This window comes from Oryctolagus cuniculus, chromosome 7 (assembly GCF_051225735.1).
Source record: "Oryctolagus cuniculus isolate XC-2025 breed Fujian yellow rabbit chromosome 7, ASM5122573v1, whole genome shotgun sequence".
In the NCBI taxonomy this organism is placed as follows: domain Eukaryota; kingdom Metazoa; phylum Chordata; class Mammalia; order Lagomorpha; family Leporidae; genus Oryctolagus; species Oryctolagus cuniculus.
The window spans coordinates 4,642,359-4,666,285 of record NC_142873.1 but is presented as its reverse complement, the minus strand read 5'-3'; the positions used below and the strand labels follow the sequence as shown (position 1 = coordinate 4,666,285).

General features: G+C 49.6%; 1 protein-coding gene across 4 annotated transcripts in view; it reads right to left on the bottom strand.

Annotated features, from left to right (window-relative positions):
* The window catches only part of RABGAP1L (RAB GTPase activating protein 1 like), a 788,382-nt gene that overhangs the window by 2,618 nt on the left and 761,837 nt on the right, over nucleotides 1–23,927 (bottom strand). For 3 of the 4 annotated variants that reach the window (XM_070077147.2, XM_070077148.2, XM_070077149.2), the window contains 4 exons: nucleotides 17,059–17,169; nucleotides 11,562–11,666; nucleotides 8,935–9,018; nucleotides 3,964–4,035 (listed from right to left, as the gene is read on the bottom strand). In XM_070077147.2, coding sequence (XP_069933248.1) covers nucleotides 3,964–4,035; nucleotides 8,935–9,018; nucleotides 11,562–11,666; nucleotides 17,059–17,169 — 372 coding nt within the window. Of the gene's footprint in view, nucleotides 1–3,963; nucleotides 4,036–8,934; nucleotides 9,019–11,561; nucleotides 11,667–16,672; nucleotides 16,833–17,058; nucleotides 17,170–23,927 lie in introns of those variants that run through there. The other variant, XM_089299425.1, reaches the window with a different exon arrangement.

Sequence of the window (23,927 nt, the reverse complement as noted above, 5' to 3'; positions counted from 1 at the left end):
CAAAACTCCATCCGCTTCTACACCACCGGGCACGTGTGACATCACCAGGCAGCCCTGAGGACTCCACCATCATCTTTGCATCATAAACATCTTCCTCTGATGTGTCCAAGCCCTGTGCACCTCAGGCCTCGATCCCTGTCACTATCCCAGTCTCCAGTGCCTTCTTGTCCCACCCAAAATGCCATGTTCATTCCCCTACCTGGTTAATAGTCAACAGACTCATTCAAAAACACCACTCTCTTAAAAACATTCCAGAATATTAACCCAGTACTGGCACAAAAGAGCTATCTAAAAACGTTGACTACAAAAATGTTGTGTCTTTCATTAAATGTTTACCAAGCCTGGCACACAATTTTATTAGGCTGAGCCATATGTAGGAACGCGCCAATCTCACCAGAGGCGTGATGACCTTTAAGCCAAGAGAAACCCATGCGCAAAGAGACAGCACTTCCAGAGGACGTCAAGGAATTGGAAACGGCTCCAGCAGACGGGGAGCGACACCAGAGTAGAGAGAAGTGGGCCCAGCGCTCTCCGAGGCCAGGCTGCGATGCTCATTAAATACCGTGCCACCGGATCCTGATGCTGTCTTAGAGACGATGTGTTCATTCACTCCACCGAGCGCGAAGCTCCATGGAGGTGCAGGGGGCAGCTGTGCTGGGGGGGGGGATGCCGCCGATCCCCACCCAACACCCAACTGCGCCTTCTGCCTCAGCAGCAGGCCCCTGGCTCTGCGGGAGCCGGCGACGTGCCCTGACGAAGGGTGACATCTTGCAGATTTCCTTGAAGCAGCGTGTGGTCACAAAACTGAGTTCTGAGACAGAAACAGAGTGTGAGGAGGAACTTCTAAGAAGGCTGCTAAGAACAAACTCACTGAGCTGGAGCGAAGCCCTGGCATCTCTGCATCTCTTCGTGGCCTGGCACTCTGGAGTGGAGTGTGGGTGGGATGCCGGAAGCCCGCTGACGGGTCTGACTGTGAGCTGACCTTGAGGCTGGAAGCCCACTGACGGGTCTGACTGTGAGCTGACCTTGAGGCTGGAAGCCCACTGACGGGTCTGACTGTGAGCTGACCTTGAGGCTGGAAGCCCACTGACGGGTCTGACTGTGAGCTGACCTTGAGGCTGGAAGCCCACTGACGGGTCTGACTGTGAGCTGACCTTGAGGCTGGAAGCCCACTGACGGGTCTGACTGTGAGCTGCCCTGAGGATGGAAGCCCGTGCTGAAGATGTGTGGTCTCAACTGGGAAGTGGGGCCACTGGTAATGCCGGGGTTGCACCTTTGAGTCCTAGATTGCTTCTCCATGGGATAATTTACACCTCTGAGGTTTCAGCCAGTGCTATTTGGGGCTTCGCATATGTGGCTGCTCTAATCTAAACTGCTACGTGGAGGTACACAGTCCAGTTTAGACTGGTGGAGGTGGGCCGCAGCGAAGGTGCCATTTGGGATGCCCGTATCAGAGTCTCTCGGCTCCTCTGCTTCCAGTCTAGCTTCCTGCTGACGCACACCCCGGAAGGCAGCAGGTCACAGCTCAAGTGCTTGGGTCCCTGCCGCCCATGGGGGAGACCTGGATGGAGCTCCACGCTCCTGGCTTCTGCCTGGCCCAGCCCTGGCTGCTGTGGGCATCCGGGGGAGTGGACCAGTGGATGGAAGATCTCTGTCTCTCTCTTGCTGTCTCTTTGCCTTGCAAATAAAATGAAAATGAATTTTTTAAAAAGTATTATTTGAGGATGTTCATTCTGATCGTGGTAAAGAAGAGGAATGGAGGTGAGTTGTTGAAGAACCGGGAAAGCCAGAAGCTTCCACAGCTAACGAGATGAAGAGAGCACAGCACTGGAGAAAGGGGACGTAGAGGAAATCACTAACGGTATGGACTTTAGAGTCTGACTCCCTGGGTTCAAATCCTGGTTCTACCAACTACCAGCAGCATGGCCATAACTAAAGGAATTACCTGTTTGGGGTCTTATGATCAATACAAGAAGACAGAATGATGCACATGTGCTACAGTAGTTACAAGGTTAAACAGGTAACACATGCAACATGTTAAAACAGTACACGGGAGTGTTTAGTAAGCGTTAGCTGCTCTTTATTCTAGCAAAACAAATCCACGCCCCTTCTCGGACGGCTGGCCCTTCATCACCCAGTCTTACCTGTCACCCAGTATTCCCTCTAGTTCCGGCCACACCAGACTCTGAAATGCATGTTTCTTTTTTTTTTTTTTTTTTTTAAGATTTATTTAAAAGGTACAGTTACAGAGAGAGAAAGAGAGAGAGATCGATCTTCCATCTGCTGGTTCACTCCCCACGCGCAATAGTGGGAGCTGCACTGATCTGAAGCCAGGAGCCAGGAGCTTCCTCCGGGTCTCCTGCCCGGGTGCAGGGGCCCAAGCACTTGGGCCATCTTCTACTGCTTTCCCGGGCCACAGCAGAGAGCTGGATTGGAAGTGGAGCAGCTGGGACTCAAACCAGCGCCCCTATGGGATGCCGGTGCTGCAGACGGGGGCTTTACCCGCTGCGTTGTAGCGCCGGCCCTGAAATGCCCATTCCTACGTCTGTGTCTTCATCGGCACCACCTCCTCCCACACGGCCTTTCTAGCCTTTCCGTCTGAGTGGACGCTCCTCACCCTGCTTCAGCCCAGCCCTCCGAGCCTTCCTCGGTCTGCGGTTCTCATGACACACCCACTCTACAAGGGCTCGTCCATGCGTGCAACTCTGTACTGGGGAACTGATTCCTAAAGGTGTCAAGGACAAGTGTAACTTCTTTCACAGGAAAATTGGGAGCCTGTGGTTTTTGTTACAAAATGGCAGCCTCACAGCTGAGCAACGCTGTAGACACTCAACAGAGCCTTTATTGCAGGGTCAGTGTAAATCCTATTTCATTCTTATTTCCATCATCATTCCAGTTCTGGATAGCTAATCCTCTCATGGCGAGAAAGTTCACCAGTGAGTCTGGGTCGGTGGACCCACAGCGTACAAAGCATGCTCGATGCTAAGGAGGAAGGTTGCAAAGATTGACCAGAAAGAGAAGAATGATCTCGAAACTGTAGCAGGTTCAGAGCGGGAGATACCAAAATCTACGCTCACCAGTAATCTCGGACTGCAGTCCTGTAACATGAATCAAGAAAGATCCCCACATTTTGAACAGCAGGTCAGAGCAAAGTTCCTATTTTCAGGTTATAACACAGAAGTGTATATTTGTTGGAAGTCTAAGCACTTCTCATACATCATCTTGTTTAGCCTACAAACTGAGGTTCTGAGCCGGGTAATGTCTTCTCTGTTCCAGAAGACAAAACAAAGCTGAGAACGGTTCAGACAACTTTTCAAAGTTGTTAAATTCACCCAGGTATGCTCAATTGCCCAAAACACACTTATTTACTAGTATGAAGCCAGAACACATGCAAAGAGGATGACATCGGGTTTCTGTGACACTGGTCCCGAGAGCTGACTGTGCCAGCAGGTGCTTCTTAAGAATACCAGCCTATTTGGCTTGGGGTTGCTTCTACAGCATTAAACAATCTTTTACTCAAACAGCAAATCTGACTCAGAGCGGCAACATAATGAGTTTCACCACCAGGGGGCAGCATATAAACAAATGCTGTAGCGTTTTTCTTTTCCCCCCACAAACCAACCTCTAAAAAAATGTGGTGGAAGAATGGATTTTTCCAGGCAAGTCCTACATTGCCTACGGAGCTGACTATCCAGGAGCGTGACAGGACAATCCTACCCAGTCACATCAACGCAGGCACGGACATGGGCAGCTGAGGACGTTCAGGCTCGCTCCTTTCCTGCCACCTGGCCCTCACGGGAGGGATGCACAACCTCTGAGCTGGTAGGGAAGGGGGCCATACCCCCTGCAGGAGACAGGTAAGCCATTCGCTGTAACTTCCAAGTCCTTTCATTCAAAGTGGGGCAGGAGGGTCCTTTCAGGTACGTACAAAACTGCACGTCACAGGGCTGGTTCAGTCCTTACCTTCACCACTTCTAGCTCCTCCTTGCTGGCTGCCTGCTGTTTCTCGAGCCTGGTACTCAACTGGGAACAGATCTAAGGGAGGAAAAGAGGTGATTTATCACAAAGAGGAATGACCTGGTACATGCACACCTAACTGTTGATCAATTCACATATTACTCCAGCATCTGGATCCTAGAAGAGGTTTTCAAATGATAGCCCTGCAAATGCCAGCCATTTTTTTAAAAAAAGATTCAGTTATTTATTTGAAAGGCAGAGTTACAGAGAGGTAGTGGCAGAGAGATAGGGGAGAGGGAGGGATCCAGAGAGAGCAGAGCAGTCCTCCACCCGCTGGTTCACTCCCCAAATAGCTGCAGTGGCCAGAGCTGGGCTGATCCGAAGCCGGGAACCAGGAGATTCTTCCAGGTCTCCCACATGGGTGCAGGGGCTCAAGCACTTGGGCCTGGGCCCTCTTCCACTGCTTTCCCAGGCCATCGCAGTGAGATGGATTCGAAGAGGCGCAGCTAGCACATGAACTGGTACCCATATGGGATGCTGCCACTGCAGGGGGAAGCTTAGCCTACATCACAGCACAGGCCCCAATAAATAATCTTAAAGATAAAAGTAGCAGAATGAATAAAACAAAATAACCAGAAAGCAACATGCACTAAAACTGTCATCCAGGGGTTTGTCAATAGTGTAGAAATTACAAGGTTGGGAGTGGCACTGTGGTGTAGTGGGTTAAGCCGTAATCCGCTATGGGCACTGGTTCGAGTACTGGCTGTTCTATTTCTGACCCAGCTCTCTGCTAATGTGCCTGGGAAAGCAGCAAAAGATGACCCAAGTGCTGGGGCCTCTGCACCCAAATGATAGACCTGGATGAAGCTCCTGGCTTCGGCTTGGCTTAGTCCTGGCCATTTGGGGAGTGAACCATCAGCTCGAAGATCTCTTTCTCTGTAATTCTGACTTTCAAAGAAATAAATCTTTAAAAAAAAAAAAAAGAAAATTAAAAACTTGGGTGCTGGAGTCAAATGTGAGTTTTAATGTGGCTCCAGCCCTACTACTTTATAGCTCTGTGACTTGGGGCAAATTCACTAATCTTTCTGTTTCTGCATAACTGAAAAGTGCTGTACTGTGACAACCAAGTGGAAAGATAAGTGTATGTAAAGAGTTTAGACAGCACTGGCCAAGTGCTCAATAAATATGATCTACCAGTAGTAGTAGACTTAATCCTGAAATATGGTAAAAATAAGCACTAGGAACTGGTGGAAATACGTGTCTTCAAAGGAAAAAAAAACCTGTTTAAAAATAATGGATATTGAAACCCATTGGAATAAAACAAGAATATTTTACTTTAGAAAAAGGGATGGAAACCAGGTGATGTCAAGTTCAAGTATGATTTGGGCTGGAAACATATACGGTCTCTGCTGTTATCAAAACAGACATGAAAATAGCTTGAGGTCAGAGCTTGCTTGTCGAGATCAGTCTCCAATTTCTCCTGATCCACACCTGAGGAACAATCAGTGGGAGTATATGGACTGATATTAAAAACAAAGGATTGGGGCCGGCACTGTGGTGCAGCAGGTTAAGGACCTGGCCTGAAGCGCCGGCATCCCAAATGGGCACCAGTTTGAGTCCCAGCTGCTTCACTTCCGATCCAGCTCTCTGCTATGGCCTGGGAAAGCAGAGGAAGATGGCCCAAGTCCTTGGGCCCCTGCACCCACGTGGGAGACCTGGAAGAGGCTCCTGGCTCCTGGCTTCGGATCGGCACAGCTCCAGTCCAGCCATTGTGGCCAACTGGGGAGTAAACCAGTGGATGGAAGACTTCTCTCTCTCTCTCTCTCTCTCTCTCTCTCTCTCTCTGCCTCTCCTCTCTCAGTATAACTCTGACTTTCAAACAAATAAATAAATCATTAAAAGAAAATTAAAAAAAAAAGGATCACCCTGATAATTTCTGAAAGTCAGGTAACCTTTTAAATAAACCAGAACATTCTGAAATAGAGCCAATGACGGCCAATTCCAATGCAACTACAGAACACATTTAGGTTATGTTTTATATCCCAAGTGTCTTCAAACAGATAGCTCTGTTGCCTTTCATACTATTTCCCAGGTAATACTCAAGAATAGTCCTAAGGATTACTATTTGAAGAGTTACATGAATATGGTGGCCACATATGGCATGACACATGGCAATGAAGAACATGTACCTGCAGGGTGGCTAGTGTTGTAGCACTAGCCTTTTCTCCCTTTTTAAACTTTTCAATTTTTAAAAAAATTTATTTGACAGGTAGAGTTATAGACAGTAAGAGAGAAAGACAGAAAGGTCTTCCTTCCGTTGGTTCACTCCCCAAATGGTCACCATGTCTGGTACTGCGCCGATCCGAAGCCAGTAGCCAGGTACCTCCTCCTGGTCTCCCATGGGGTGCAGGGCCCAAGCACTTGGGCCATCCTCCACTGCCCTCCTGGGGCACAGCAGAGAGCTGGCCTGGAAGAGGAGCAGCCGGGACTAGAACCCGGTGCCCATATGGGATGCCGGCACCGCAGGTGGAGGATTAACCAAGTGAGCCACGGTGCCGTTCCCTCAATTTTTTTTTTTTTTTTTTTTTTGACAGGCAGAGTGGACAGTGAGAGAGAGAGACAGAGAGAAAGGTCTTCCTTTTCCGTTGATTCACCCCCCAAAGGCTGCTGCAGCCTGCACACCACGCTGATCCGAAGGCAGGAGCCAGGTGCTTCTCCTGGTCTCCCATGGGGTGCAGGGCCCAAGCACTTGGGCCATCCTCCACTGCACTCCCTGGCCACAGCAGAGAGCTGGCCTGGAAGAGGAGCAACCGGGGAATCCAGCGCCCCGACCGGGACTAGAACCCGGTGTGCTGGCGCCGCTAGGCGGAGGATTAGCCTAGTGAGCCGTGGTGCCGGCCCCCTCAAATTTTTTAAAAATTTATTTGAAAGGCAGCGGAACAGAGAACTAAGAGAGAGAGAGAGAGAGTGAGAGAGAGAGATGTAAGAGGGAGATCTGCCATCCACTAGTTTACTCCCCAAAGGCACACAACAGCTGGGGCTGGGTTGCAGCAAAGTCAGGAAGCTGGAACTGTGCCTAGATCTCCCACGTGGGTGGCAGGGACCCAAGTACTTGCCCCGTCACCTGCTGCCCCAGGGCGCACAGTCGTGGGAAGCTGGAATTGGATGTGACTTGAGCCCACCCACCCTAACAGGGGATGCAGGCCTCCCAAGAGGCGAGTGAGCTGCTGTGCCAACGGCCCCCCCAGCACATGGTCTTCAATGTTCCCTGCATTAGTTAATGTCCAACCATCCTGCTCCTAGTCGCCCACATTCAAAATCCCTAGATCACCGGCAGTGTGCCCCTTTGTCTCACAAAAACGTACTGCCTTTTGTGTGTCTGTGTCCTCCCTTTCATAGGTCTCTCTTGGACTCTGGTATTGTTTCCTCACTGCTCTGTGTTCTTGATCTCTTCAGTTGGTTCACTTTCCTCACAGGGACAGATCAGCACCAACAGTTTGTCCCTGCCCAAAAATTCCTACCATGAACAAAATAAAATCCAAGCAGCTCAGTTTAGACCCCAAGACTCTCCTTGACCTGGGCCCCAAACTACCTCTGCGTCTTCTCTGAACGTAAATCCCTGCCACGTGCTGTTTACTTCTCAACCTCCATGTCTGTGTGCGTGCTGCGCCCTCCCCCCCCCCCCCCCCCCCCCCGGTCCTCTGCTCTCCCGCTCCTTGTCTACGCAGCCAAGTCTCCCCAGCCCCAGGAGTGCATCTTAGATGAGCCCATCTCCGGGAAGGGCTTCCTCAGCTCCCACACGTAGCAGTTCCCTTTTTGCTTATTAATGCATAGGTATTATCTCCCTATTAAAGAGCTTTCAGAGGACAGAAATTGAATTAATTCATCTTTTTCTCCCCTGAAGAATTAATCCTCATATGTAGTAGGCATATGTTGATTATCATAAAAGGGAGTAAGATAGCTTGGAAATCTTATTTTAAGACATTTTCCATGAATATGAGAAATCCTTATGAAGAGATGTTCATGATGTATGAAGTGAACTAGAGCTAGCTCTAAAAATAATAGGAAGAATGGTATTATGCTTCCTATTCCTATAATTATAAATTTATTTATGCAACACTTACTTACACAGCAACAATGCCTATTCCGTGTATTTCAGAGATTATCCTTAGCTGGCAAGATTAAGGGAGGTCTCTCATCTTTGTGCCTTCCCCACATTTTCCTAATTTTCCATAAGGTTATAAATTATATATTATTATATATATAATATATATTATATTTTCCATAAGGTATATAAATTATAAAATTTCATTTATAAGCAGCAAAACACAGTGAAGAGGAAACAAACAAAAGAACAGTCAGCGCCGGTCTTCAGAGGAATGACTGCGTCAGAGAGTGAGTGAACGAATGGATGACGGAAACCTGGAAGCTGAGCAGTCCCCTCAGGGCCTCTCGGCAAGGAGGGGGTCCTTGCCCTGGCCAGCCTTGCACAGGTCAGCAAACCCCCTCCGAGACAGCAACACCAGAGGACAGCTCCCTGCCGACACTGGCCACCTCGCCACGTGGGAAGAGTGCCCATCTTCTGTACTGACAGCGAAGGACACCCTGAGCCCGTGGCCGCCGTCCACCAGAGCTATCAGCAAATTTCCCAGAGGCCAGCGTTCCCAGCCAGATCTCCTGGGAATCGGCTTCTGAGTTAGGCAGAGGCTGGATCCGAGAGGTAATAAATAATACGCGTCCCATCCCTCTGAATCTCCCAAGCCCTGTGAACAAGATTGCTTTAGGTCAGTTAGACCCCGGAGGCACCACATCTAGCCACTGTTCACTTCAGCGGGGAGAGTGAGTCACCGAATTCCATAAACCTGAAAACCTGTTCTGGAAACTCCGGAAACCAAAGTCTTTCTTTCCCAAGGAAAAACAAACAAACAAACAAACAAAAATTACTTTTATGGCAACAGAAGCCACGATGGCCATTACCTGCTTATACTCAGCAATGATAGCTGTGGTCTTCTTGATTTCATATTCAGCCTTCTCTAGCTGTTTCCTGAAGACTTCTTTCAGCTAAAAAGGAATGCAAATGAGAAATATTGGGATTCAGCCAGAATCTCAATACCTTTCCACAAACACCGTGCGTTAGTCCCGTCTGCCGGATTCACTGTCAATGACAAAGGTAACAACTCCAGCAACGGGTATTTCCCTCACCGAAGTTGCATTTAAAAACATTTTGTAAAAATTTATTTATCTGAGAGACGGAGACAGAGAGCTGCGACCACTGGTTGGCTCCCCAAACGCCTGCAGCGGCTGGGGATGGGCTGAGGCTGAAGCCGAGAGCTGTGGACTCAACCCAGGTCTCCCATTTGAGTGGCAGGGACCCACTTACCTGAGCTATTACCTCCCACCTCCCGGGATGCCTACCGGGAAAGCAGCATGAGGAACGGGCCAGGAATCAAACCCAGGTGCCCTGAAGTGGGACCCACGCACCCTAACGCACGTCTTACCGCGAGGCTGACACCCAGCCCTGCATCTGGGTCCCTGGAAAGCCCTATCGTACCCAGAGATGTGGATTTCCTGCAAAATGTAAAGAGCAGCCCCACTGGAAAACTGCGTACACTCACTGCTTCACAAAGACACTGCTAGTAAGTGCCCACTCAGAAGCTCCCTTTACCCTCTAAGAAACAACCAGGCCACAGTGCAGGCTAAAGCCGTTACTCTTAATAACATAAATTACTGAAACTATATTTTAGGACTTCCTATTCATAGTGCCCGTAGTCACTCCTGTTACCTCTGAAAGCAGGAACAAGAGGCTTGAAATCTGAGGAAGGTGGGTGAACCTAAGAGCTCCTGAGAAAGGCAGGTGATGCAGGGACTAAAACGGTGACGCCACAAGGAACCCAAGTGCCCCACAAGGCAGGTGCTTTGAGCAAGCGTCCCTGAGTTCCATCAGCCACAGTCTCCTCATCTAACAAATGAGGACAAGATAATCCCTATCTTGTAGGTGGCCCATAGTGGGTACAATAGGCTACACACACGCATGCACACACACGCACACATGCGCATGCACACACGCACACTCACATGCACACAGACACACATGCACACACATGCGCGTGCACACGCACACACACAGAGAAAGCAGAGAGGAGACCCAAAGCAGATGTCACCCTTACCCCCTGCCCTTCTCGGGTTCAGTCCCCTCTGGTCTAGGACACACCCGTGGAAGCAGGGGCAGGTGGCCATGGGTTCAGTCCCCCCGGTCTAGGACACACCCGTGGAAGCAGGGGCAGGCAGCCATGGTTCAGTTCCCTGGTCTAGGACACACCCGTGGAAGCAGGGGCAGGCGGCCATGGGTTCAGTCCCTCCTGGTCTAGGACACACCCGTGGAAGCAGGGGGCAGGCGGCCATGGGTTCAGTCCCTCCTGGTCTAGGACACACCCATGGAAGCAGGGGCAGGCAGCCATGGGTTAAGTCCCCCTTGGGTTCAGTTCCCTGGCCAACAGTTCATTCTTCACTACAAGCGCTGAAGCTGCCCGAACAAGGGCAGAGGTAAAGAGAAGCACAAAATCCACGGAGAGGTCTGGATCATTCCAGCAGTGCCCGGGCTGGAATCTACGTAGGCAACCCAGGAAAAATTTCGGATGGGTTAAAACAAATCTTGGCCCATGGTAAGTGCCCTACACTCATTTTTATCGTAGTCTAATGGCAGAAAATGCCTCACAGAACACTTTTTCTGAGGTGCTGAGTGGGTAACCTCACGGGAACCTTTTCCATGGCTCAGAGGTCTTTGCAACGCTTTGTGTTCTGCTTTGTACTCAGTGCGACCGACGTCAGAGTGAAACACGCAAACAAGCTGCTCACGGTCTAAGACGTCGCCTCGCTTCCTAAGTAGTTTTATTGGTCAAGTTCAAACAAGCTCCGCGCAGTGGTCAATCGGGGCTGCACTCCAGTCTGTGTCCTGCTAGGACTGGCGGGGGAGCAGCCTATGCTTCCCACGGGAGGCACAGGACACCAGGCCGCCATCCCTGTCCTGTCCCGGCTGCAGGGGTGCCTTCCTCACAGCCCCGCGTGAAGAGCACGGGCGCACTCCAAGGCTGATTCCCACAGGGGCTCCTTGTGTGCCCCCCGAACAGGTCCGCGCGCTCTGCCGGGACACCGAGCTCCCCCTTCCGAGGCCTGACTCAGGAATGACGGAGGTGGGGCCGCGGCAGGCTTCCGCGCAGCCCTGCTCACAAGCTGCTGCAGAGAAGTCAACGGTCCTGGAGCTACCACACGGAACCTGCAGAGCTCTTGGAGCCGAACTCGAGTTGCTAAACTTAGAGAAAAGTCAACACCCTTGCTAGACGTCTCTACAAAGGCAAACGCCTCAAAGCTGTTCAAGGGCAGAAATGCTGCCTCCTCCTCCTCCTCCCCTCCCCCTCCCCCTCTCCCTCCCCTTCCCTGAGGGAAACATCACGGCTCAGCTCCGTCACGGCTCAGCTCCGTCACGCGGACGTCACGATGACTCCAGCATCGCCTGGCCTTGGAATAGCGGCTCGTTGCCCTCTTCCGCGCGGTACCGATTCTCTCCCTGCAGGCCCGTGGACAGCGAAGCCCCGGCTGCCTCTTACCTGGGCGGTCTCTTCCTCTTGCTTCCTCTTCTCCTCTTCGGTCTCCACCAGCCTCTGTTTGGTCAGCAGGAGCTCCTTATTCAACACATCGGCCTTGTCCTCTGCCTGCGGGTCAGGGCACGCCACAGTCACGACAAAGGGGGAGCAAGCGCGCGCTTCCCTTCTCCAGGCCCAACCTCCAGGGCCTGTGCCCAAATGGTTGCAGGCCCTTCTTCCCGCCCCCTGGCTCACCCAGGGTGGCTCCGCTCACGGCACGCCAACTGTGTGCCGGGCGCTTGGCACCCGTTATTTCTAACCCTCACAGTAACAACACTTCTTAGGAATAATGGCAATGTGCTTTGGCGACATCACTATCTGGAACCACACACCCACCAGAGTTGTGAGCTGAGTTTAGATTCGAATGACATCAAGGTTCCTGTCCTTTCTAAACGCTTCGTATGCATTGTCAGATGCCACACAGCACTCACTCTGCATAGAGGAGTCTGATAAAGGGACAGACAGAGTCTTCCACAGAAGCTTCTAGCTGGCAGTACATGGGTGGAATCAGACAGGATGTGTGGACGGGCCAATCTGCGAACACGTTAGGCCCCAAAACTCAAAGGCCAGCAGATGCAAACTGGCCCACACAGGCACCCGGGCAGGTCAATGAGTAGAGTAAGGAGAAGACCAGAAATTCCTAACAGGGAGCCCTGGGGAAAACTGAGGGATGGGCCAAGGATCCAGGCAGCGAAGACCGTATTTCTAGAATGGCCAGGAAAAGCTGGAGACAGTGCCAAACTGAGCCGAGAGCACCGTGCCTCCGTTACTTGGCTGACAGTGCCCGTTTCCTATCCCAGGGCCGTGCGCTCATCTTTCAGGTCTCAGCTTCAAGCTCACATCGCAGTGAGGCGTGACCCGAGTTCTGCCTCACCACTCCCATCGAAATCAGCTCCCTGTGTTCACTCTCACGCTTTCCTGGTGGCACCCTAATGACGAATGACAGGTGTGGTCTGTCGTGCCCATGACACTGTGGGTCCCGGGAGGCAAAGACCTGACCTCTTCCGCTCATCACTGCGTCCCCAGCACCAAGCCTGTGTCATGCCCGGAGTAGGCACTCCCTAAGTACCTGGTGGGGCATGCATGCGGCTCTCCAAGTTGCTGTGGGAGTAGGCTGTATGGACCAGAGTGGCAGAGGGCCGTGGGATGAGTGCCCAGCGTTGAAAACGCAGATCTAGAGGGCAGGTAGCAATGTGAGGACAACCCTGTTCACAGCACCCAACCTCATCCACGTGCTCATGCAAAGTGGCCAGCTGGCTCTGTCTGTTTCACCGTGCCTGCCACACGGCCAGATGGCCCGGCCAGCACAGGCTGCTGGACACTGACAGAGAACTGCGGTCCACGTCTCTGTTCTATCCCCTGATGCCCCCGAGCTCAGTGGCCGGACCTCTGCTGTCAGATCATTTGGGACTGCCAGGTAGTTAAGTGGGAAAAGTCCCTCAAAACTCATTAAAACTCTAAAACCTGCTCCGATGCCTTGGACTGAAGGGGGCGGGGGGAATCTACGTAGCGAATGAACAGACTAACAGGAGAGGTGGATTTCAAAAAATGCAGTAAGAATGTCACAAGTGTTGGTAAGTGTAAGCTATCTGGCGCGGACTACAGAAGCTCAAATACTGAAAGCCCTGGTGCTAGCACGAAGCCTTGTGACCAGGTTATCATTTAGGGATTAAGGCACGGGCTACGGCGCCTGCTTCTCGCTCATGCATGCATGCGGGAACCTCACAAGTTTGTGGGAAAATGAAATTGAAAGGTACGTTTGAGTGTAAAAAGGCTGAAATCCATGCACGTGAGGGATTTTCAGAAAGTTCACAGGAAACGTATACTATCAAAAGCTATTCATGGATTTCAAGAATTGGGGATGGGGAGCGGGGGTGGAGGCCTGCATTGTGGTACTGTAGGTTATGCTACCGCTTGGATGCCCACATCCTGCACTGGGTGATAGTTCGAGGGCCAGCTGCTCTGCTTCCTGCTAGTGTTCTGGGAAGCAGCGGACGATGACTCAAGTACTGGGGTTCCTGCCACCAGCATGGGAGACCCCACTGGAGTTCCTGGCTCCTGGCTTCAGCCTGGCCCTGCTCTGGCTGTTGTAGCCATTGGGGAGTGAACCAACAATTGGAAAATCTTCCTGTCTGTCACTCTGCCTTTCAAATAAATAAATAAATACATCTTTTACAACCTTAAAAGTAAAGAACTGGGGGTGGTGGTGACTGTTCCGGAGCAGCTGTGAAAGGCTGAGGCTGCTGCCTGTGATGCTGTATCCCGTATCAGTGCTGACTTGAGTCCTGGATGCTCAGCTTCCAATCTAACTTCCTACAACACCGAAAGGCAGTGGGTGAGGGCCCAGTAAACAACCTGGAATGTATATATTTTTGACCATTTTGATCTCTCCTTTTTCAACGTGGCTTTTCAATTCTCTCTGTGTGTATGCAAAGATACTTGCTCTCTAGTGGAAGATGGCCCAGTCCTTGGGCCCCTGCACCCGTGAGGGAGACCCGGAAGAAGCTCCTGGCTTTGGATCGGCACAGGTCCATTGTGGCCATTTAGGGAGTGAACCAGCGGATGGAAGACCTCTCTCTGTAACTCTACTTCTCAAATAAATGAAGAAGATCTTTGAAAAAAGATAGTGGTTTTCTCATTATAAAATGAGGGGTTTAAATAATACCTGCTTCATGGAGTCATTAAAAAGATTAATGAGATAATACTTATAAATTGCTATATACAGAACTTGGTACATAGTAGGTATTCAGTAAAAATGTTATTTGCTAAAATCTTCCAATGACTTATTATATACGTCCAATACATTTCCTAAACAGCTTCCAACCTCTTTAACTCATTTCAACTGCATCCTGAGTCTAATTGTTATAATTTTTTATTTAGTTATTCATCTTAAGAAAAACATTAATGGATGAAATTTTTAACATGGCCAAATCAATTGAGTTAAGACCATTTGGAAAGCCAATCTGAAACAGGGTTGTGATTACACGTTTTTGTTTTTTTTTTTTTTTTTTTTTTTTGGTAAGATTGGTGTGTTTGAAGGGCAGAGTTTCAGAGAGAGGGACACAGAGACATCTTCCATCTGCTGGTTCACTCCCCAAACGACAGCTACGGTCAGAGCTGGACCAATCTGAAGCCAGGAGCCAGGAGCTTCTTCTGGGTCTCCCATGGAGGTGCAGGCGCTCAAGCACTTGGGCCATCCTCTGCTGTTTTCCCAGGCACAGTAGCAGGGAGCAGGATCAGAAGTGGAACAGCTGAGACTTGACGGGTGTCCGTATGGGATGCCGGTGCAGCAGGTGGTGGCTTAATCCATTATGCCACAGTGCTGGCCCGGGGGCCAAGTGTTTTTGTAAGGATCATTTTCTGGACTGCTCTCTCTGCCTTCCACGTGCTGTGTTCCAAGCAAGTACAGTTTTTGTTCCAAACTCAGTCAGTGCCGATGCCCTCGGCTTCCTCTCCAACAGTTCGCACTATTTTCCTTAGTGGTGCTCTTTCTGCCATCTTACCATACTTCTGAGCTACAAGATTAGCTGTCAATAAGGGAAAAAGAAGCTGTGGCAGGGGAAGTTTTTAGCTGTCTTTCAATTTTACACATTTAAGCGAATTTAGGCTGTTACCGGATCTGTAGTTTGAATGCTGCTGAGGCACAGTTAAGCACAAGTGACGACTTTGTTACAGACTCACGCAGTCTCCGTCTCCATTTTCCTGACCCTGCACCATCTGTCAGGAGTATTTACATTGTAGAAGTCAGAAAATAGAGTGATAATTTTAAGTCTGCACAAGACTGTTTCCATATTGCCAATCATTTCTGGTAGCGCCAGCAACAGAAAACAGGAAGTCCTAAGACTGTCAGCACTGTCAGAAGTTAAACAGTTTCAGGTCTTCCTAGCACCAGCTGACACCGACTGAACACATTCTACTGACTGCTTTACCTATTCCAGCTTTTAAAAAGACTTATTTATTTATTTAAAAGGCAGAGTTGCAGAGAGAGAAGTGAGCGTGCACACGCACGCATGCACACACACACACACACACAGAGACAGAGAGAAAGAGAGAGAGTCTTCCTCCCACTGATTCACTCCCTAAATGGCCACAACAGCGGGGCTGGGCCAGGGAAAGCCAGGAGCCAGGAGCTTCATCTGGGTCTCCCACGTGAGAGCAGGGGCCCAAGAACTTGGGCCATCTTCCGTTGCTTCCCAGGCACATTGGTGGGGAGCTGGATAGAAAGTGGAGCAGTCGGGACTTGAGCCGGTGCCCAAATGGGATGCAGGTGTTGCAGGCAGTGGGTTTGCCCTCACCCACGACAGCATGAGGCTGGCTCCACCGACCTCCTTCTTCTCTCACCTCTATGAAGTAGATACTTCTATACCTATAGACAGGATAAGAACTGCCCTGGGGAACACGGTTGCCAGAAATCACATTGGGCAAAGACATTTGACAATCCAACTTGTGTTTTTGTTTTGTTTTGAGATTTATTAATTTGAAAGGGCAGATTACAGAGAGAGAGAGAGAAAGATCTTTCATCTGCTGGTTTACTCCCCAAATGGCCACAATGACCAAGGCTGGACCAGACTGAAACCAAGAGCCAGGAGCTTCTCAGCGGCTCCCATGTGGGTACCAGGGGCCCGTGCACTTGGGCCATCTTCCATCGCTTTTCCCAGGCTATCGGCAGGGAGCTGGATTGAAAGTGGAGCAGCTGGGAGATGACCCACATGGATGCCGGCACTGCAGGCGGCAGCTTTACCTGCTGCCACAATGCTGGCCCTGGCGAGTCCACTCCTAATGTACATATTTCATATAAGACTTCACACTTCTTACAGGTGAGGCTTCTTACTGGAGCAGAAAGCAAGAGGCCTGCCAGTGTTACAGCGGCATTAGTACACACTCGGTGCCTAGCACGCTCAGCCTATTTATTTAAATATTTGAGAGGGAAGAAGGCAGAGAGAGGGGGAGAGAGCAAGAAAGCACTCCTATCTCTGGTTCACCCCCAAATGCCCGCAATGGCTGGGGCCGAGGCAACAGCAGAAGCTGGGCGTTGACTCCAGGTCTCCCACGTGGGTGCCAGGAACTCAGTCACTTGTGTCACCACCACAGACTCCCAGGGAGGAAGCTGGAGTCAGGGCTGGGCATCCAACCCAGGTGCACCGTCGACCGCTAGCTAGGCTCGCACTTGCCCCTGCGGTCTGTTCTGATGCTCAGAGCATTCTAGCTCTCACATGCACATTCCGTTGGCTGCCCCTGTTTGGGAAAGGCGGCAACAAACAGAAAAGACACCAGGGACGTGTAGGGGTGCAGCAAGTCCGTCACGGGTTGTTTGGAAATGACTCAACCCTTTCTCTAGGGCTTGCACCGCCAGCTCCTGCCACCGCCCACCCACTCACCAGTCCCACGGCTCACGGCCCTGCGGCGACAGCCACATGGAGGTAGTCGGCACGGCTCCCCTCCACCTAGCCAACAAGCTTACCTGATCCAAGTCGTTCCGCAGGGCGATCTTGCTGGTTACCAGCTCGTGGGCGAGGTCGTCGTTCTCCTGTTCCAGCCTCATGCTGGCTTCCTGCAATCGCCGGTTCTCCCTCTGCAGAAAAGGACGACAGCGGGAAGCAGGCGTTAGAGCCGGGCGTGCGGGCAGACACACGTGCACGCGGCCAGGAAGAACAAGCAACAGCGACAACGGGAACTTTCCGCAGGTGTAAGAAGAAGGCGCAAGTGGTACAGGAAGGCAGCGCTGCTGTCTGGGGAACGAGGAGCCAGCGTGGCGGAGGCGACTGTCTGCCGGTGACACAACTGTCCCTGATCCGGGGGGAGCTGCGTGATGCACAACACGCCACACACAGCCACATCTCCAAACACAGTGCCAGCTCCTGTGAGGTTTTCATCTACACCTAGAACGCGGACACAAGCGCAGCAGGGCCACCCTTGACCCCACAGTAGGGACGGAAGGCGGGAACACCACGGATGCTTTCTCAAGGGCAAGCTTGCAAATCACCGAGTTGGGCAGGAGCTCCAGAGGCAAGAATGAGGACCATGGGATCCGGACTGGGCTGCACCTGACACTCCTTGAGTTAAAACAGAAGCCTTCCTGAGCACCCGTTTTTGTGTTAGTGCGAGAAATGTTTGCTTTTTAAAAAACATTTCAGATCGAAATTTTCTGGATAAAGTAAGTTACTGAACTTTCTCCTCCCTCCCAGTGCCCCCTCCTCTGCCGCCCCGCACCCGCCCCTCCAACTCCCAGGGAAAATCAGAAGCAAAGTTGTATGATGAAAGAACCAGGTCATGAATCCATATGGAGCCATGACGGACTTGTACATTCACAGCTGTTTCCAGAATAGCGACTGAAGTGTTTCCCATCCACAGTACGGAAAATGCTGTCTGCTAATGCTAGCACTTATTAGGAGACTCAAAGGCGAGCTGACAGGAAAGACTTCAATGTGCTGTGACCTTCCTGTTTTTCAGATCACACTCCTCACTGCTTTCTGCAAGGGTGGCAAAAACTCAGACGCAGCAGAAGACAAACGCGGGTTTTGGAAGACAGCGCATCACCGCACACTGGGTGGGGTGGAGTTCCTTTACCTTCTGTGGCACAACCCGCTTTTGTTATGCAGAAAGAAGAAGCCTAATCTCTATGTTGTTTATTTATATATTTATTTATTTGAGAAGAGCTAAAAAATAGATGGTCAGGGCAAAGCCTGAGACTTCCAGGGAGGCAGAGAGAGGGTCCATGAACAGGGAAGGCCAGCTGAGAAATTTAAGGACGGCCCTGCACTTCGGCCGTAAGCAGCTACTGCGCCCGTCTGAAACGGCAGACTGAGACACACTGGGGGAATGTCCAAACATCCTTCCAAAAAAGATGTGCACTACAAAATGTGAAAACCAGCCAAAATCACTTACATTTTCTGTTTTTCACTTGACAGGCAGACAGATGGAGACAGAGCTCCCACCTGTTGGTTCACTTCCCAGACGCCCACGACAGCCAGGCTGACGCCGGGAGCTAGGAACTCAACCCAGGTCTCCCAGATGCGTGGCAGGGACCCAAACCCTCTAAGCCACCAGCTGCAGCCCCCAGGGCCTGGGATGGGCAGCTGGGGCCAGAACTGAACCCTGGCACTTGCATCATGGGACATGAATGTCTTAACTGCTAGGTCAACATTTATGCTCACTTCAATACATTTTGAAATAAATACTTGAAATCAACTCGTGATAGAGCTTCAGGCAGCATTAAGATATCGGAGTAAAATAATAATAGAGGAAATGCTTATTTTACCTTCTAGAAAAAAAGATGAAAAAGTGAAAAATCCCATTTTTATAACAATATAAGCAACAGATATTATCGAGGGGTAGCAGATTCTTTTTATTGCTGTCTTTGTTCTTTTAACAGGTTCCCAAGTTTTGTGCAACTGAACACAGAATAAATTTGTAACGGTGTTGCTTAAATAGTCTGCACATTTATCATGCTTGCAGAGATGGAGGCGACAGGCAGAGTTAGCTGAGTACAAGTTGTGACTACAAGTAGCTACACTTTCTTCTCAGGAATACCTGGGCAAGGGGTTACACTGTCCTGTATCCTGGATTCAGTGTGGTGTTGAGTGGAATAGGAACTTCTAACAGAAGTGAACTTACAATCCTTTTTCTCATTTTGGCATTATATCACTTCCAGTGGAAATGAAATTCTTTTAGCAAACTTCGTAACAAAACTATTACATTTAGTCATTTACAAAACTTGGAAATATTTTTTTAAATTTTTATTTATTTATTTTTTGACAGGCAGAGTGGACAGTGAGAGAAAGAGACAGAGAGAAAGGTCTTCCTTTTGCCATTGGTTCACCCTCCAATGGCCACTGCAGCTGGAGCGCTGCGGCCGGCGCACCGCGCTGATCCGAAGCCCAGAGCCAGGTGCTTCTCCTGGTCTCCCATGGGGTGCAGGGCCCAAGCACCTGGGCCATCCTCCACTGCACTCCCTGGCCACAGCAGAGGGCTGGCCTGGAAGAGGGGCAACCGGGACAGAATCCGGCACCCCGACCGGGACTAGAACCCGGTGTGCCGGCGCCGCTATGTGGAGGATTAGCCTAGTGAGCTGCGGCACCAGCCAAAACTTGGAAATATTTTTAAAAGACAACAATAAATAGATATATCAACATTGTGTGTCATCTATCTATGTGTCTCTCTTTCATCTCTATCTGCCAGGGCTTCTCAGTTGAACCTTTCCGTCTTTGCCAAAGTAACCCAGTCTCCAGTAGGAGCTAGAAAGTCTATTCCCGATAGATCTACTACTTCTTTTTCATAGAAACAACTTACATACTTGTAGAAAACTTATATTTAAAAGCAAAAACGGTTTCAAAAACTTCTTCAGCGAGTTTCCTCCCTCTCAGGAAAGAGCAGCCCCTCCCAGCAGTTTTAACACAACATGTTTCACAATGCAGACTGCTCCGGACAAGAGATTTTTCTCATTTCTGGATAGATCTCAAGAGAACAAGACAAGACGGCTTCAGCATCCGTTCCCGAGCTAAGCGTCCCATGCCAACTGAAAGCCCCCTTGTAGAACTCCGAGGGACAAGGGCTCCTTCAGCTATTATTTATGTCACACTCGTCGGGCACAGCGAGAATGCTGCGGCTCCCAGTTTTTCAGGTTACAGGCAGCACGGGCTGAGGACAGTGTCGAAACAACTTGCAGGTAAAGTCACATGACGTTCATGGAAAAGTACTTTCGTTAAGTATTTGTATAAGTTCCAGGCAGCTACTTCACTACTTCTCAGAGCCAAACAGCTGATGGATTACAACATAAGAAAGAAATGAAGCCCGGCTGAGATTCTGACTGCTAACCTCTCGTTACAGCGACCGCTGCAATCCAGCCCCTCCTTAAGACACAGGGCTAAAGGGGTAGAGACCAGATGGGGGAAAGACTGGATGGGCAATCTTGTGTCTAAGGGCCTTACAAAGCAACATCGCCTGGCGGGGAGGGGGCCGGGAGGGGTGGGGGCACCTGCTGGCTCTCCCTCTAGCAAGAAGCTCCAGCTGAGTGGCTGCAAAGCAAGCAGTACAGTGGAGAGTGTCAGACCTGCTCTGCACTCACAGATGGGGGAAGCAAGCCACCGGCCAGAAATGCAGTATCGTCCTCCGCAGCCCGAGTGCAGGGGCGGGAGGGAGCCCTGGGAGGCCTCCGGCGCCCGGGAGCGCTGCCGGGAGACACAGCTGAGACCTGCCCACCCTGAGCAAGGGTGACACAGACGAAGCCACGCGGCTGTTCTCTCTGCCCCTTCCCAAGGAGCCAAACCTGTTCTCAGAACTGACCAGTGCAAGAAGTTTGCTTTTATACTAAAACGGAGAAGCTAAGCTGGTTGTGGTGGGCTTGGAAAGGTGCTCTACCCTCGCTTGGGTCATCTGGAGACGCTGGCAAAGTCAGCCCCGCTGGCCTGAGACACTCGCGTGTGGTGAAGTTTGCACGCGCAGATGTGCTGAGCGCTCAGAGCCTGTGAAAGAAACAGGCAAACTGCTTCCCAGGCCTTCAGAGAGAAGACACGAGACGCTGCCCCCACCCTCCTAAAGCTCCCATCGCACGGCCTGCAAGGGACTCCACCTCACACCCGGACAGCGTCTGAACAAAAAGCAGACAACCACGGTCTCTGTTAGCTCCCTCTCTCCTCTGGCATGGCCGGTGCGCAGCTGAGAAAGTTTGGTTAGTAACTTTTGGGAGGAGGATACTGCATTTTTCAAAGAGACAGACACTGACGTTACAGACACACACAGATTTAAAAAAAAAAAACAACAACTTACCTCCTCAAAAGTCAAAGACCAACTACCGTTTTCAATCATAGGTACAAAGACAATTGAAAAAAAAAAAAGGAATATCCAATGAAATTGCACACCTACTGATGTACTGAAGAGATGGCAATGACAAACACAGGTATCTGTTAATGCTATTTGGTTTTTCCTTAGAGTGTCCTGTACTCTAAGTTCCCTCTTGGACTGTGAACATTGAACAGAACAAAGTGTACTTGAGCAGCCAGTGGGCAAGTCTCAACTCAGGAAGACTCGCGACACTCAAACTCCTCCCCCCACACCGCTATTCGCAGCGTGCGAGACACTGAGGTGCTGCACGCAGGACTGGAAGCAACCCCAGTGTGAGTTGTTGACACGGTGGTTATTAAAGGTGGGTGGAAGGCACTTCCTCATCTGACAAGTTCGAAACTTGCCAAACAGTTCGTCTTCAGGCAAAGGAATGAAATCGCTGGGCAGAGAAAGGCAGAAGAAAAACTGCTCCTGGTCTCACTGCATTCTGGGAGTTGAAGCCTGGGGAAGCAGTCCAAGGGTTGGTGGGTGGATGTCATTAATTCCAAGATGAGAAACCAGAGAAATGTGAACTGGCAGTGGAGAGAACACAGATGCAGCTCTAAAGGAAGAAGTGACCGGATAGGAGGCGGCTTTATAAACCCTGGCTCAGTGTTTTGGGTGTGTTTTCTGCTGCTAGGATGAATTCTTGGCACATGTTTTTAAAGACATTCAGGAGTCAGGAAAAAATATTTTTCCTAAAAGAGACAGTGCAATTTTGCTAGCAACAACACACTCAACTCTCCCTTATTTTCTTTGAGCTACCTCTTTTAAAAGAGTTAACAATCATCATTTTAAAATTTTCAGCAGGTTTTTTTTTTTTTTTTGACATACAAAGAAAAATGCCTACTGGTGAAATGTTCAAATGTATATTTCCTCTTTAAATGAAGATTTGAGAGGAAAACCTGGGTATCTGAAACTGTCTTATGCGCTACTCCTTCACCATTCTATCCAACTTGATCTTTCTGGTAGAAACTTTAAACTTTTTAAACGTCAAACTAGCAACAAAATCTTGCAAGTAATAACTGACAGCTGGCAAAACAGACCACATTCCTTTTAGCATTTAAGAAAACCACCTGAGATCACGCTCCAAGCACAGGGCCAGCAAACCTGAAATGCAAACAGGCTGACAGTGAACACTGTATGCTTTGGAGAAATGACTCCACTGGGCCGCCGTCGTGCAGAAGCAGCCACAGACCTACGTACACAGAGGTGCAGCTGCGGTTCATGACAATCTCCTTTACAGAACCTGGCGCTGCCACAGCACTGCAGACTCTGGCTCTACTTTCACACACACATGCAATGTGCAACCAGCAAAATGGGTGACCCATGCTCTAGAAACCTGTTTGGGCCGTGTATCATTTTCTTAGTAATACTGTAACAGGAAATAAAGCTTTGCAAACACGTTAACTGTTCTTGAGAATTATGAAGATCATGAAATAAATGCACCTAGAGATGTGCACTGTGCCCCACACTGACAGCTCCCCCGAGGTTTAAAGGGAACCGGGTCAGCAACGCAGCATGGCCAGAAGGCACCTTCTCCTGTTTTGCCACTCGGCTTGAGAAGCACGATGAGGGCATGGGCTTCTCCGTGCTCCATACGAGCGTCCGATAACAGTGAATTAACTGGGCAATCCAAGCTAAAAAGGGAAGTGGCAGCCTCTTGAAGTTTATCATTATCACGGCAGATAGAAACCATCCTCTTGTCTAGTACTATTCACTAAAATCACATTTTTCACAACAGAAACATTTCCAAGAGCCAACAACAACCTCTGCGATATGGGAAAATGAAAAGTAGTAAGCTTATTTCCATGGCTGAGAAAACACTTTTCAGAGATGGACACACTTATCTTGATTTCCCTGAATAATGAAGGGCTCGACACAGTGGAGGAAAAAACAATCTTCCCCCTTCACAGAGGAGAAATTAGCATAGTTCAAATTTCTTCACTTGTCAGGTTAAAAATTATTTAATTATTATTGTATTGATTATTGTTCTAAATCATTTCAGTAGGTGTATACAGTTGGCACAATACAAGCACAATGAAGCTTCACTTCTGATAGTTTGTATTATTTACCCAGCATACTTAAGTAGCTTCATTTAAACTTTATGTAAGAACAGCTGCTCTAAGAAAATTTCTGTGCACAAGAAAAAGTGCGTATACTTAGAGAAACCATTTTTTCTATTTACATTCCATTCTTCTAAAAAAAAAATCACAGTCACCAATCTCACAAAAGTTCAACATCCTAAACGTAATTATACTGAACATGGATAAGTGACTTCAATCAGGACTTCTGTATTTATAACACCATCTATGTTCCACATCCGAGAGTTTAAGCATTTCGAAGTCTTCCTGGGATTCTCCATCCAGACAGGTACCCTTCATTACGCTTTGGGAGATTCACTGCATTTAATTAATTGGCTGTGTTTTTTAAGGTTTAACCTACATTTGCGAAGTCAGTTCTTTAATTAAAAGAGGAAAGCGCATTACTCTCCAAAGGTAGGTGAAGGCT